The following is a 16576-nucleotide window of genomic DNA, read 5'->3' as shown; positions in this document are numbered from 1 at the left end:
GAAGGGTTGGATGGAGAACTTATACAGAGGTCTGGCTGTGGTATCCATTTGCAAGTTTCAAATTGTTTGTGCAAAGAACCAAGACGTATACAAAGGTCCACCTCTGGATTCATGTATGAAGAGTCATTGAAATAAAAAGGGCATAACTTACATCGTTTCATACTTAAAACGACGTCAAATACTTTCTTTTCACTTATAGGGGTTGGAAAAGTTCTAGAAGCCAAGGGGGCGTATTTAAAATTCTTTGAGGTAAAATACAAAGAGTTTCTACGCCCTTTTACCTGTTGACTGTCGACGTATGACGCATATAACGTGGCGTGTGTCTTTTGAGATGGAAACCTTTTATCGCTCATTCTACTTCTCGTTCCACCTGCTTCCCTAAACCCGCGTCACCTGAGCGTTCTCAATGGTAATAGGCGCTCACAGTACCACTTCTCCTCTCGAAACCTGCACTCCCGTCAAACTTTCAAATATTCCGGAAAAAAGCTACAGAATTTTGAAACACTGCCCCTTTCTTCTAACCATTCAAACTGCGAGCAACGTTTCGAGAAAAAACAAAAATAAAGAATTGAGACGATAAAAAGAAAAGGATAAAAACAAATATAACATTTCAAGAAATCTACGCATAAGAAGAAAGGAAAAGATTTTCAGTTTTAAACATTGACGGAAGAATATTATATCCTTTGTTCAATCGATTACATAGTTTGATAAATCTAAAAAGTGGACCCACGTGCAGACTCAGCCAAACTCTACCGAACTACTTCAATGTGTCAAAGCGCTAGCACGTATCCAACCAAATGCTGCACAAACGTTTTGGAAATATAGGGGATTATTTCAATCTCCATACTGTAACGAGACAGCCTCACCCCCTAGCACGATTTCTGGTTTCACAGAAGTCTGCCAGAGGGCTACGTACAGAGCGATCTCGCGTTAGCGGATCACCACCCGTACGCCAATAAGGCTCCCAACCTTTCCTTTCTCTTGTTCCTCATTCCTACCAAAATAGTACAAAAAGAAAGAAATAACGGAGCCTATCTACCTCGATATACGAGAGAAGATTTCTTATCGCAGTCCGCTTTAGCGAGGCTATGCCCGATCGCGTCACGATAATGCAATAGTGAGCACTTGCTCCCATACCGGACGAAAGTATCCGTTCTTGAAGATCGAGTTCGAGCAAAGCTCCTCGGATAGCAAGATGGGGCTTTGTGAGAAAAGAAGATCTAAAAAAATTCTAAGTTCCGATATTTGGGAAATTAAGCATCTTCGAATATCGAAACATTTGAATACATTGAAAATTATAACAAGTATTTTTGATCGACCGATTCTCATCGTAGACACTCAATAACATACCGTAAACGTCGCATCTGAGGCGAATATTCCGGCGCTTCTGGTTATTGACAATCGGATAATGCAGAAGGTAATTTTATCGATTCTGAAGTCGATGCTGGAATCGAGAGTGTAACTGAGATCGTCAAGGCCGATAACGGTTGCTATTTGTACTCGCTGCGGCATCGATTTCACGCTTATTCTTAGTCTTCTTGTTATGGACAGTATGACCAGATCTCTCGATAGTTCAGTTAGGAAGTCGTACCTGTTCGTGTGTCACATTCTTAGTTAGTCCAGTAGTAGAGCTGCTGATTGAGCATCTCTTAGGAAGTTCGCAATTTCAACCCGTTCGGACGCGGCTCTTTTCCACGTGAGGTATTTCACGTTGAATCAGCTACTTTGAAATCCTCTATCTTTTTACTTGCAGTGAATTTAACTCTAAAAATTTGAAACTTGTTATAAAATTGAAAAATCAGTTTACACGAGAAAGCGCTGATCCAGAACTTGAAAGCAATATTCGCAAAAAACAGTAATCGAAAACGTAAGTCAAATTAGGATTCGGAAGAGTCCAAACGAGTCAACATCAAATTTGTTTTTTTTTCACAGAGCTACATTCCATAAAAGTTCTAAATCTGATCAACGAATTCTCAAATGGGACAATTTTTTTAATTCTGGAACACAATAATTAAAAAAAAAAAAATAGGAAAATTCAAATTAAACAGCACAGGTGCTCTGACAGCACGTTTTAACAATTTTTTAAAAATTCCACAAACTAATATTCCATTCGCAGAAATTGTAGGATTAACAAAACCAGTGGGTCTGCGTGCATCAAAAGAGTCAGAGAAAAGCTGGAATGAATTCGCGACAAATGAAAAAAGTCGACGAGAAAATGGAATGACATTCCCTGACTTGCGAATCTGAATAATTAAAAGGGTCGTGAGTCTTTTGTCCTAGCGTGAAAGCGACTTCCGGTATGACGTCATCGGACTCCTGTATATTCTCTCAGCTAGCCTACATTGACAGCGTCAACACCGGGCGCGGAAAAAAGTTCGACCCGCTGGCTCATGGCCCCGAGTTTCCATTAATCCCTCGGGACGTTGAATAAATCGATTGAATCAATCGCTCGATCGTTTCGACTTCTTAGTTTCCGCTCTATTGTTCCACACAACCTTCGTCCAGCTTTTAACACGTCATCCGAAGTTTTTCTCCCTCAGTGTTTTTTGTCGCACTCATTCCACGAACGAGAAAGCGATTTTAACGATGAAAATCATAGGCGTAAACGGGTTTTTCGTTCTTTTTCCCTATTACGCATTCCTGTGGGTAGCCAAACCGCTGATGAAGGCTCCAGAATACTTCTTCGATTAGATGTGGTATTGCCTTATTCGGTTGATGGCCTTCGAAGTGATGAAAATTTATGAAGAAAACTTAATCTCATAGTGGAATATACATGATGAGAAACGTTGTGCGTTTTTCCACTAAAATTAATTTTTTGCCGATTCAGTTTTATGTAATACAATGAATGAAATGTTGTTTTCATTTATATGTTACAGGTTTTGGATTCGTCACGTTTCAGAGCGAGGACGTAGTTGACAAAGTATGCGAGATTCATTTCCACGAGATTAACAATAAAATGGTAATTATCATATATAGTCACAATTAATGCTATTCACGTGAGAAAAGCTGGAATATTTGGTCAACTCATTGAGAAGAAATGGAAGGAGCAATCACTCTGCATCAAGTATATTCTTATGAATTATTTCTTGTCAAGTATTATCGTATTTATCCCTAAAATGAGTATATTTACTGGAGAACGACCATGGATTCTCTTCGTTTTTTATGAGCAAGGTTAGACGCGTATAGATGGAACTCAGCGATTGATCTATTGAATGATAACGTAGAATACAAAAGAGTTGTGTTTCGTATTGATTGGCATTACGGAATGAAGCTCCGAATCTAATATTTGGATATTATTTGCAGGTCGAGTGTAAGAAAGCCCAACCGAAAGAAGTGATGCTACCCGCGAATTTGGCGAAGACACGAGCAGCCGGCAGAGGTGCATACGGTGAGTTGGTGATGGTTGCGACACCCCCAACGACATATCGTTACGCGCCTTATCCATTGCCAACGTCGTCAGCTGCCGCAGCGGCTGTTCACGCCGCTGCAGCGGCAACGGCACACGCGACAGCCCCACCCCATCACTTGCTAGCTCCAATCGTAACTGCAACGCCAAATACCGCGGCTTATCAATACGCAACTGCGCCCGCTGCCGCGGCTGCAGCCGCAGCGGTTTACGACGTTAAAAGAGCGATTGCAGCTGCTGCCGCTGCTTACAGACCACATCCGGCTGCGGCTGCCGCTGCTGCCTCACGAGCCGCTACTCTCACGTACTCCATGAGCGATCTCTTAGGGGTCCAGGGTCTTGATATGGGGACGGTCTATCACCCGATCCCTACTATTGGCCTATGACCCACAATCCTCACTCCTCTCAACAGGCCCCAATAGGTAGGACGATCCAACTACCGTTGGCAAGGGTTTCGATCGTAAGGAGTATTGAAATCCGGCATCGAACGAATCAGGCATACAAATATCCGTGGCGATGAATAATTTAATCAAGACAAGCAAAAAAAAATTAATCGAGAGGTGAACAGAAGAAACTGATGATAAAAATTATCAGAAGAACCGAAAACGGAAGAAAAATAAACGAGAAATATTTAAAACACTTCACTCTTTAAATTTGCGAAAAACGTCAGATCAGTTGCACACTGTTTCGGTCTTTTTATCTGCAAAAAATTTCATGGAAGTTAATAATTTCGGTACTACTCAAGAGGTCACTGCTGGAAAGAGAAATAAGGGGATACGATTTTATATTTCATATTCCGCCCCGAGAAAATTCGTTCTCATTTCTTATTGAAAGTTTTACTCGATGAACCCAATTGACCAATAGCAGGCATTCGATCAGAGCCCATTAAAGACGTAGTAGGTGAAAAATCAAATCCGACCACAAATACCGAACAAATATAATTTCTAGTATTTCGTAACAACTAGGCTGACTTGACGATGCATTCCTCTTCGAATTGTTTAACGATGACAGCTTTTTCACCCGATCTTTATAATGTCATTGTTCAGAAAAACTCTGTGATGGTAGAACGAAAAAATAAACTAGATCTTTAGGGATGGTTGTCAATAAATATATTCATATATTGTTCTGACTGTCATATTTAGCACAAAGCTAAATCACCAATGAGGGCCTCGACACGTTATTCAATAGAGCAACGTTTTGTCAGTTACGATGACAATTTAAGAACAAGATACAATTCGACTCAAGTTCGTGGGGTATCGATCGGAAAGACTGGTAGCTCATTCCGGTAGGAAGATAGGAGCAGCTTAGTTTAGAGACAACGGATTATTTTATAAAACATAAAAGACAAAACAACAACGCAATATGTGTTCGATACTAGTTACGGTGTAGAGTTAGAAAATGAAATTAAAAAAAAATATTGTTATTGGTTGACGCGAACGTGTTCGGTTTTGTATAGTATTATACATTGGGACCTCCGTTTTGTAAACCCCGATTTGTGATATTTCTCCCATAATATGCCAAATATCGATCGGTTTACTCTCGGCGGAGGGGAGCCTTCTGCCCAATCCAACCTCCTGTCAGATGAGGGGCAAGATAAGCCGTACGCAATCCCGATTCATTGCAGGCGCGAAGCGAAGCCAGCTCCGCCGCTATTCACAAAATCGAGGTTCCAGTGTACAATACTCTTCAGCTCAATGGCATACATCTTTCATCATTCAGTATTGAGCAATATCTAGGGATGCGGCAAAATCTTGACGCCAAGTATTAAAAAAAGAAAAATTTCGGTCGGGCAAAGCAGCATGTGCAGTATCTGTATTCGAAATTGGTCGATCCTCCCCGCCCCCCCCCCCCCCCCCCCTCCTGCCGCCGCTTCCTGCACTCTCGAACTTAAGTCCATTGAAAGATGATTCGACTTATGGAAGAAAATTCAAGTACGATAAGCAATGGGATAATGTTCTACACTGAGAAGTCGTTGGAAACTCGTCCTTGCTTTGAATCGAATGTTTTTTCTCACCTTTATATTTTGAATGAACTTTTAATTTCGTGCATCACAAATCTGTGACATTGAGAAGAAAAATGTGGGAAAAATAATTTCACCGCTCATCACATTGAAATGTACGATAGCTCTAAAAGTGCGTAAGTCAGAGTGTAAAGGTACAGATTTATTAAGTAATATGCTAGAGTACCTATATTTTCTCAATCACGGGAAAGAACTTTATCTGAAGAGCTCTTCTTTCAGCACTGAAAGAAAGATAATAAGTATATACCAGTTTCGAAGTATGTAATTCACTTGCCCATAAGCCCTTTTCACCTTCGACCGAATGACTATACCGGATAATTAAGTTCCGGCGTCTATCATAATTACCGCTAAAAGCACTCCTATTAAAATTCCATGGAACTTAGTGCTCTCAACTCTCGGTATATGCAGCATTGCTGGTCGAGATATACCGTGATGACAAAAACCAGAAGCTCTGAATCTGGCCCGAACTTCCGCTTCGAACATTCATGAAAAATTATACTTATCCCCATTTCTATTAATCCGTTGGATTACCCTGCGACTTTTTTCTAAAGATTTATTTTATTCGCACAAGCTAACCAAAATTCTGTCCTGCATTCATACCGACCGCATTGATACAATTTTTATATCGACGATATTTGAAATCAAGTGGGAATTGACATATGAATAAAATGAAACTTCACAAAGGCTGCAATCACTCGTGCAGGTTCAAATCAACCTGAAACAGTTTTATTAATTTTTCCATTTAATTGAATCGACTCAATACATGATTGATGACAGAGAAAAACGAATCCGAACAATGTTCATGAAACCGCAGATTAATAATCTCTTCACGAGGAAAGTGTTGAGATTGACAATGGTCAATTTATCTTGTAGAGCAACTTGAAAGTCCGTAGGTATTAGTACGATAACGCTAAATAGCTAAATGAAGAGAAAGGAATTGTGTCAGACGAACGAAGAACGAGTAAAGGTCCACGAAAATAATTGAACCTGCAAGTAGAAATTTCCACGTTAGATCAGACAATTTTCACAGATTAAACGGAAACGAACGACGGATCATTTTTTCACCACATTTTTTTCAACTTTCGCTCCTTTGAGTATCGCGTCAAGACGTGAGGTTTTGGTAGTGCGATCCACCAATTTTGCACATGTCCAGAAAAATGGAGCTAGCTCGTGAGGTAGAGTGCAGTGGGAAAAAATTAAATTTTTTTCGCAAGAATTTTATGGAGGTACATTTTTTTCACGTACACCAGATAATGTGTACCATTGTTTGTTATAACTTCATGAAATTTCATAATATTCAGAAGTCAAATGATTCTAAGAGTACTTATGTAATGACGATGAAAAATTGCCGAATCGAAATAAGAGAAGCGCGATATTAAATGTACGACGATCGAGTAAAGTTACAAATCATGTATACATGTATTTACTCATTCACTTCTTAGGGTGGTTACGAAAATCGATTATTCCATTTCGGGCTTCCAGAAAAGATGCTATTGTATATCGTAAAAAAGTATCGTCTCGCTCTAAAACGTGACGTTATAAATATGAAATCTCATCCGACAAAAAAATATTCTCAAATTCGACAAAAGTTATTCCCCTAAAATAAAAGCATCCTTAATCAATTCTCACCACTGGCTTGAGTTTCACGAAATTGGAATAAAGTGTCGGAAAGTGTAGCCTGAGAAACTTTCAAACGATTTTCTTCATGCTGCCTCACAAAATATCCATACTTGACGAGAAAAAGTAGTGTTCCCGAAATTTTGGCCGTCCAAAAATATTTAAACAGGCTGCTCAATTGATTCTCTGATATTTTTTTCTGATCTCGTGTCGCTTGAGTAATTTCTTGAAAGTCCTTCAAAAAGCCGTAATTTTTGAAAAAATTAATGATCCATCGACATCTTTTTGGACAGCCCGAAAACGAAATATCCGTATTACTTTGAGCTAGCCTAATACGTTCACAAATACACGCATATATATATCTATATATGAATATACACACATAAATGAAAAATATGTATGTATTTACGTATGCATACATATTTTCAGTAGTATTATTACTACTCGTAATATTCGTATCATTTCGTATGTATATTTGACACATAATTATCCATAAAATTCAAAAAAAAAAAAAAATACATACCCAAATGCTAATAAGGATGAAAAGTTTCGTGTCTAGTTAAAGCAAAATACGTCGAGTACAATAATATGAATATACATATATTTTTTTTCACCTGAAATACGTCATAGTATTTGAATATATTTGGATATACTATCTAGATTCTTTATAATAGCCTCGCGTATACGTGTATGTGCATACATTACTGTAAACACGATTCATGCGTATGAATGTACATGTATACGTATATAAGGGAGACCGGGGCAAAACAGGTTATCTGAAGAAACCTCCTGCTTTTTGGACGTTTAAGAAGATTCACCTTCTCTCTCTCTCTCCCTCTCTCAGAGAGAAGCTTACTCTCAAAAACCGAAAATCGTACTGTATTTTGTTGCCATTTTCAAAAAAAAAATCATTTCTTTTTCTTGAAACACAATGGAGTACCCCTAAAAAATTTGTGCACTTTAGTTTTTCACAGAAATTTCTATGGAATGCACCTTGACTGCTCCTTTTAAAAAGCAGTAAAAGAAAAATAGAATTGCTTCAAAATGTCTTCTTATTTCCAACTTCCATTGTTTTCAAAATGTTTGCTTTGTCTTCCTTTTGCGAAATATTTTCTGAATATTTGGAAAGCGTTCCGTTTTGCATCAGTCTCCCCTATATGTATATCTAAAGCATTGAAAATTTAGGTAAATAACGCATAAGTAAAGAAATCATTTGTGGATAACTACCTTATTTTAATGAATAATACACACACATAAACATTCACATTCGTATATATATACATATATAACCTATATTGAAAGAAGTCTTATTTAGCGCGACCTTTAGGATCGATTTAGTTAGATGAGAGAATCATTTTACATTCATATATAATGTCAAGAGTAAAAACGCAGAGAAAGAGAAGAGAAAAAGAAAACTCAATAAATAACACGTTCCTATTGTCGAAAATATAATTAGCGAAACTAGCATTGAAAAGTCATTATATAAAAACCGTTTAGACTTAGAATTTTATTTGTCTTGACCTGATTCTTCGTGGAAAAAGAGCCAACCGATTGGAAGAAAGACGTGATACCAAATCTATAGAGATGGAAAATGAGATTTTAATTCGGTAGAAATTCCACGAAGAATTGAATCAACCGTAATTAACAAGGCCTATCGCATTATACCTTGTGCCAAATGGAGAGCAAATAATGTATGATTAACAAAAATATCATGGCGCAGAACAGCGATAAATAGTAAACGTATATATAATATTATTAATAATTCCCGAGTAAAGACGGGTTTTTTATTTAAATATACATATACGTACTTACCTGTCTTATATACCTACCTTATAAACCTCTATATATTTGTTATGGTACATATAAAACACACTCTTAAGCTATAGCCCAGCGTACCTTAATCATTAATGCGTGAGACGTGTGCCCTAGAAAGTACGTACTATGCCCGAGAGGCTCAACACAGTCAGTTTCGTAAGTAGACCAGATTCAACAGGATTTCGTTCCAAAACGTATTTTTTTTTTTGTTTTTTTTTTCAATGAATTACTATTATCTCACACTAGTATAAATTTTATTTTGGTTTCGCTTCTTGGGCCGGTTTTTTTTTGTTGGACGCGCAAAAAAACGATGAGCAGCATTGAAAGATTTTTATTCACGCAGATAAATATATTTTCATTGTTGAAAAGAGAGAAAATGTTTTTTTTTTTTCGTGAAAAAACAAAAGCGGTTTAAATGATAAGTTGAATGTTAAGACTTTTTGCAAAGATCAAATATCGAAGCTTAAAGTGTCGAATTTCGAAACTGTACGAATTTACGCAAAATAGATGATTATGACGACGGATGTTTTTTTTTTTCAATTGTGGAGCCATTCACAGACGTCCGAAGAGCAAAAGAATCACAGATATGTGGAGCAAAAAATATAAGTAGTGGCGCGTGCTTCGAGTAATAAAAACCAGCCCGGTAGTTATTTAGGTACGGAATCATTAATACGAGCTAAACATGTATCGGTGTATCTCAATAGCCTAGAATGAAGCTATTACATAATTGTCATCAGCGTATACGAATATCAATATATGCATACGATGCATTCCACGTCACTTCACCAGGTCATGCTCCTGACTATTTCCGTTTCTCTGACATTTTTTTTACGCCCTGAAAAGATTATCCACACCTTTTAGACCCAACCTCCTTGATGAATTGGGTACGCAGTTATGCTCACTCGAAAGAGAACGTTTTTTTTCGATCTTTAGCACAAATTGCTTCACTCGGAAATAATAGAGTCACACGTGAGTAGCCTTTGAATTTCGATCAAACGCGATCTCATTTTTCCTGAATTTAAGAGTAACGAAAGATGGAATTTCATTTTTCAAGTTATCTCTATTGCTTTGAATAATGGATACAAAACGATTTAATATTGAAGAGAATGTTCCGAAAGACGTCAGATGAAATCCTGAAAATTGCTGTGAATATTCCTCTTATGAGGTACAATCTCTCACATATTTTGTGAAGGAAAAAAAATGGCTCGAGCAAGTCCCAGTGAAATGGTGGAGAAAGCCTCAAATATAACTGTATTCTGTTATACAGATATTAATCGATGAATAATTTAAATATATATAAATATATACATATAGAAATATACTTATGTATATACAATATATATTTATACATGTATATTATTGTGAAAGAAAATAATCCATATGAAAATAGTATAGCCATAGTAGTGTAGTTTAATTGTGGTCGGTGTTTCTTTTATATCGTATTCGTCGAATTTTAATTGTCGTAGTACACGTGTGAATATTTTGCCCGACGATTATGTGCCAGTGACTAGAAGAATAAAAGCACTAAGCGAGAATCTCTGAAAGTATAAGCACTAACGAAAATTGGTTGAGCAACGATTTAAAAAATTTCACAATCGTTGGGCAAACGTACACCATTAGTCCATATCCGATAAACTAGTGAAGATTGCACACGAAAAAACTTTAAATGGTACAGACATGAATCAACCCCAATTGACCATAGCACCTCGAAGGCTTAAAAAACATACATAACCGAATAGCTAATTAGGAAAGAGATTAAAAGGGTTTTTTGTAGATTGGAATACCGAGACAACCGTTGTAGTTATATTAGTCTTAAAATATCTAATGATCTGACATTAGTAAAAAAAAATATTTATATACGTATATCTATATATATATATACCTATATACATATGTTTACATATTGCGCCATAGTAATAATGCGAGATAGTCAAAATCTCCCTAGATGTGTGTTTTTTAATTTTGTTCTGTTTTGTTAGTGTGAAATTATGAAATTTCATGGATGCAACATTTTATATGGTGACGATTTATATATTGGTGACGATTTTTCATAAAAAATTGGCATTTTGGGGACTGTCACCAAAGTATCCACGTAGAGAAATTTTTCAAGAATTCTTTAAAAAATTGAAATTAAAAATTTTTTTAAAAAGAATCGTCACCAAAGAGATCACTCAACAATCTTATATATATATATTTGATTATAGTTATGCTTTTAATCCTCTTACTACTACATTGTTTGAAAAAAAATTCACTTTGTTTACACATACATATCTCATGTCTCAAAGTCCTTTTTCGAGTTTAATTTTCGAAAAATATCGATCGTTATTTCTGTTTCGAAACATTGTTTTGACTATTTTCCCGTTTTACCGAAGATTTCAATGGAGAAAAAATTCGTCTGAATCTCACGATTTAGCGAGCCCACCTAGAATACATTTACTCTCACTTGGGGGCGTGGAAATAAAAATTTCTCGCCGTTCTCGAAATAAACTTGCAAGAAATCCTGCTCGATACGCCGAAATTTTATGGAAGTACAGGAAGAGAGAATTCAATCGAAAAACGATCAAATCCATTAAAAAAAAAACGTTATAAATTGGTAGAGAAAAAGCACAAGAAAATGAATGAAAATTTCAACCTTTTTTTGCCTTTGCCAACTTATTAATGGATTTCGTTTTTCCTTGTAGATTTTATGTGGTCCCTGGGAGCATTACCCGATGGTGAGTCAAACGGCAAAACGATAAGTATTCATCTATTATTTGATAAATAAGAAAATTAACGACAATAGAGTTGAAATTTTTGGTGGATTGAATATTAAACAATTACAACCTTGAATTACCGTGAATGAAATGACCGAAAAATAACCTAAAATAAAAATCACACACAGTTATTTAACTTACTCAAGTCCATTCTTTAAGGTAAAAGACATTAACATTCTTAGCTACCCTTTGTCATTCAAAAATCACGTAGTCAAACATATGGCATAGTAGTAACTTTGATATCGTTTATCACTGAAGACCTCCAGTTAAAGGCTACTCTTGTATCTTATCCGTCAACTGTTTTCATCGTGAAACACTTATTGCAATGAAATATCAAAGTTTAATTGGAGAGTCTTTGATCAAGAGAAACGCTGTTGATTCGATTGACAGGAGTTTCAAATATGACAAAGATAAATATTGCAAAAACACTCTTCGAAAAATGAAAAATAATGCATTTTTGGATTACATTAGAAGGTGAGAGGGGAACGAAGCATTTTTTCCAAACAGATTGCTAATATATTTTTGTACTTTCGCAGGTTTCCCAGCGGCAGCGTACGCGGCATACGCGGCAGGCCGCGGCTATTCGGGGTACCCTAGTTTCGGACTACCCTACCCGACAGGTAACCTTAGCCTTAACCACCTTAATCACCATAATACCGCTCATCTTGCGCCGTTAAACCTAAACCTGAATCACATACAGGCAACCCAAAATCCTCATCACAATCCACCAACCCCAACAGCACTCTTTTATCATCCCAATTTGGACCTCTACAATGCCATGCCTCTGTGAACTAACTCAAGATCTGCGCACACTTTAAACAACCGCTATTGTTACTGCTAATCAATTATTATTATTATTATTATTATTGCTAATATTACTATTATTATTATTATGCAAATGAATAACTATTGTAATGACCGATTGTCAAATTATTGGGCGGAAAATCTTCCCTCGTGTGTCGAAGACTCGAAAAAGCCAACGAATATATTCAATGAATATAAATACATACACACATAGATAAATATGAATTAAAAGAGGAAAAAAACGGTTTTTCATAAGTAAGGAAGCCGGCCATAAATTACAGGCCACACCAGCATAAGATATCATCTAATTTTTTCACCACTATCCCATCAAGGTTCCATTCTCCCAAAGTCATCATCAATTAAAATCATTACAACACCGAACCGTTGTTGTTTTCAATGAAAATACGTGTTCCATGTCGATTATCAATTTTCGAAAAATCGATACCATTTTCCAACCACACAAACACTTGAAACTTCCATATGTCCAAAGAAATAATAATGAATAACAAAAAGTGTTCAACGACTACATGCACTCGATGAATATTATACAATTCTATTTACCAGCCCCCTTCGGTCGAGCCGTTTGGAACAAAAAAAAGTCACTTGACTTCCTATCTCAAGGAAACCCCGTGAAACTGTACAAATTACCAATCATTCAATCATATCCAAGTTTGTATATGATATATACCGGAAGATTATCTCCGATTGTCAATTTAATCTTGTCTGCATAATTATCTGTTTTAATACGATTGATTGAATATATCTCGCGTATTATTCTCACATCGTATATTGATCGTACATATATGTATAGATATATACGGATTGAAGGTTAAATATATGCACATTTTATTTATACATATATTCCTGTACATAAATGCGGAGCCCATTATTTCAAATGAATTTCTTTTTTGGCATTTACCCATTGTTCTGAATTATTTTTTTTTTCTTTTTTCCCATTTATTTCATTTTCTTAACAACATAATATATATACGGTATAAATAATTTGTACAAATCATGAATACTATTAATTCAATTGTTTTTTTTTTTTTTTTTTTTTTTTTTTCGTAATACCTGTACAAATACTATCTTCGCGAGAGTGAGCTCGATCTTGTAAATGATGAATAACTAGCATCTTTTGAATCGATGAATTTAGTGCATTTAAATGCCAACTCAATTAGATTGAAGTTATTTTACCGTTTCCATCAAACCCTACCAATGTTTTCTTGAGGTGCTGTATACCAGAATTGGCACGATATTTTTTGTACATGAAACAATACCGATGAACCGATTAAGAGAATTTTTATTTTGTCGATACCTAAATGAAACGCTGGTAAACAAACGGATTGAAAACGAAAATTCCTCCAATAATCATGTTTGCTCGCTTGACCACGAATTTAAAAAATATATTATCTTTATTTTGGAATATAAATGATTCTAAAAATTCTTCGTTTTATACATAAAATATTTCGACCTCATTCAAATAGTTCAATTGAAAAGAAAAACCATAGTCCTACATTATACAGTTTCTTGTGAAAAATATTTCTAAAAATACTGTCACTTTTTTTAGGCCTCCATGAAAAACGTTGGTACTTATCCATAAAGTAAATTAACGTACATAAGTGTAGCGTCTGTTAAAAAATTTGTGACAATGCCCGAGTGAGTTTTCGCCATATGTCAACTATTCCTGCTGCTTCCTCACCGTAACTGCTGAAACTTTTTTCGAGGGCCCATCGTCTTCTTTTTCCATAATTGTGGAAGTTTATCCCCATTGTTTCCAGCTAGAGTTGCAAAAAATCTTTAAACGTCGCTTTAGTGCTATCTTATTTTGTTTTTTTATTTCAACCGCATCAATTGTACGAAAATTAGTGTCGTAATATACTAAAAATTCCCATAGAGACTCGAAAAGAATGGCCAAATTCTTTTAGTCATCCTACCGGATAACTCCATCTAGTAATTCGTATTACATATAATACGATTTATACAAGTGATTAATAATACTACGTAATAGGAGTGGAAACTGATATGCAGAGCAATATGATCTGTTTCGACTGTGGTTTTGGTCCAGGCATATACGAGATTCTCATCGAAATAGTTGATTATTATCGGAGTTGGAAAGCGAATAGCCAACTAGAGAAAGACAAAGGAAGTGGGGAGAGGGGGAGAAACAGAGAGAAAATGAGCGGATGGCAGGGTGGGAGAGATGAAAAGTTCATGGGTCAAGTGGCTCTATATAGTATATTAAAATGGGAATCGCGAAACTCTTCGATCTAAAATTGAAAACTTCACCGAGCTCCGGAGAAGAGTCTATTATTATTTATTGAATCGACATTTCTGATTATCAGAGGAAAAATTTAAGCACCTTCGCATGTAACAAATGGATCTCGTCTCAAGAATATACGGAGAAGAAAATTCGTTTACAGGGGTGATAGAAATTTTTGGTTTCGGCTATAGGGACAAGTTTCATTAAAAATTGCGATACAAACGCGTCTCGCATACGTCAAAAAAATATCGTGTCCGTACAATTTTTTATGAACTCTCGTAAAGTATTTTTTCGCGTGGCACTGAGTCAAAAAAATGCATCTCGTGTGAGCAGGCTTCGTTGTTGCAATATTTGCCTTAAGTTCGAATCACATGAATACGTTTTCAACCGTAACACGGTAAAAATAAAGGGATTTATAAATAATGCATAATGTTTTTCGGGCGTTGAGCTGATCACTCGGATGAAATTGTAAGCACCCAAATTATACGAATTCGTTCGGCTACGTTTCAAATTCCACCGGGTTTACCCCTACACAATGCAAAACTCCACTTCTGTAAACGTTTTTTTACATTCGAACGTTACCTTAAAGAAAATTCCTGTTCGTAGAGCTTTCTATTTGAATAAATGAACATGCGTATGCCAATAGAAATCGTTAGATTTTTTGAACCAATCATTCACACCCATGCATCATTCCCGAAACAAAATAATCACGCAAATATGAGAAAGACAGAAACCGAAAGATCTAAGTGTTAGATTATGAAACTGAACTAACAATAAATCGTTAACAACAAAAGATCCGACATCAGTGGATGTCAACTTGGCTCATGCAAACATCAATACACCCAACAAAATTGTCGAATGTTTAAAATAATAACAAATTGCAATTAACATCAACTATAATTTAAAAAAAAATTTTTAACGTTAACTCGTCAGAAATATTACATTTTCAAAATGAATAATACTTATGTGACGTGCGAAACACTTTTTACACGAATGTGTTCCTGATACGATGTTTCGATCGATCTCTGAAATTCCTTTTTCATCCTGAACATTAAAGAACTCAATTCGGCTTAGAAACAAAACACATTTAACAGCACGGTCATACCTGATATGTCCCTCAATAATTGTGCATATATATTATTATATATGTAACGCAAAAAAAAACAATCCTTCGAAACTCTGCTTTTGCGAATGGTTCACGAGGCATGGTCGTAGAAAAGGGTTGCTTATTCATCATGCAAGACGGCGATCGATTCATCGATCCATCCTTGTAACATTATCATTATTACTGCTGTTGGTCTCGTTATTAGTATTATAATTATTACTACTATTGACAAATGATTATTACTTTTATCTTATTCCTATGATTGTCCCTTCATTACCGTATATGTCATGACCCCGCACTTATTTTCCCCATGATTGTCTTCATTATTGCCAGGTGTATTGAATATTCTTTCGCAAGAGAAAAAACAGCCTTACATTATAACGTAACAACGTCCGAAAAACATCTACGACGTTCATAGAAAATTTTAATGAAGTGAAAAAAAAACGATATACGTTTGTAATTTCGTCAATAAATATTTATGGGTATGAGCAAATAAAAATATTTGCATACAAACGCGTTGAACAAGTTCTCGAGGGAAGTTCTGACTGGACTAGATAAACGAGCCTGGTCTAATTGTTCTCCGAGGGGTTGTGGAGCTCCCTTATGGGGAAAATCGACCAAGATTTTCACCATGATTCCCCACTCCCTCTAATCTTTCCTACTCAGGGGCTCCTCATTATTTTTTCTCGGTAATTAAATCCAATAACGGAAGTCAGGCCGTGCGTGAAAATGTTATTCATAAATCGACAGTTCTTAAAGGATAGGGTGAATCAGAAACAAATAAAAATATATTATT

At 36.0% G+C, this 16576-nt stretch overlaps 1 protein-coding gene across 10 annotated transcripts in view; it reads left to right on the top strand.

Annotated features, from left to right (window-relative positions):
• The window catches only part of Rbp6 (RNA-binding protein 6), a 459964-nt gene that overhangs the window by 421366 nt on the left and 22022 nt on the right, over window positions 1-16576 (top strand). For all 10 annotated transcript variants that reach the window (XR_006260571.1, XR_006260574.1, XR_006260572.1 and 7 more), the window contains 4 exons: window positions 2877-2959; window positions 3304-3388; window positions 11540-11572; window positions 12148-12231. Coding sequence is in view for 4 of the 10 variants with exons in the window: in XM_043416127.1 (XP_043272062.1) it covers window positions 2877-2959; window positions 3304-3388; window positions 11540-11572; window positions 12148-12231 (285 nt within the window). In the remaining 6 variants the exon portion in view is untranslated. The remainder of the gene's footprint in view (window positions 1-2876; window positions 2960-3303; window positions 3389-11539; window positions 11573-12147; window positions 12232-16576) is intronic.

The sequence above is a fragment of the Venturia canescens genome, chromosome 4 (genome assembly GCF_019457755.1).
Source record: "Venturia canescens isolate UGA chromosome 4, ASM1945775v1, whole genome shotgun sequence".
NCBI classification, from domain to species: domain Eukaryota; kingdom Metazoa; phylum Arthropoda; class Insecta; order Hymenoptera; family Ichneumonidae; genus Venturia; species Venturia canescens.
Note: the sequence above shows the minus strand (reverse complement) of the source record. Positions and strands in the feature narration are given on the sequence as shown.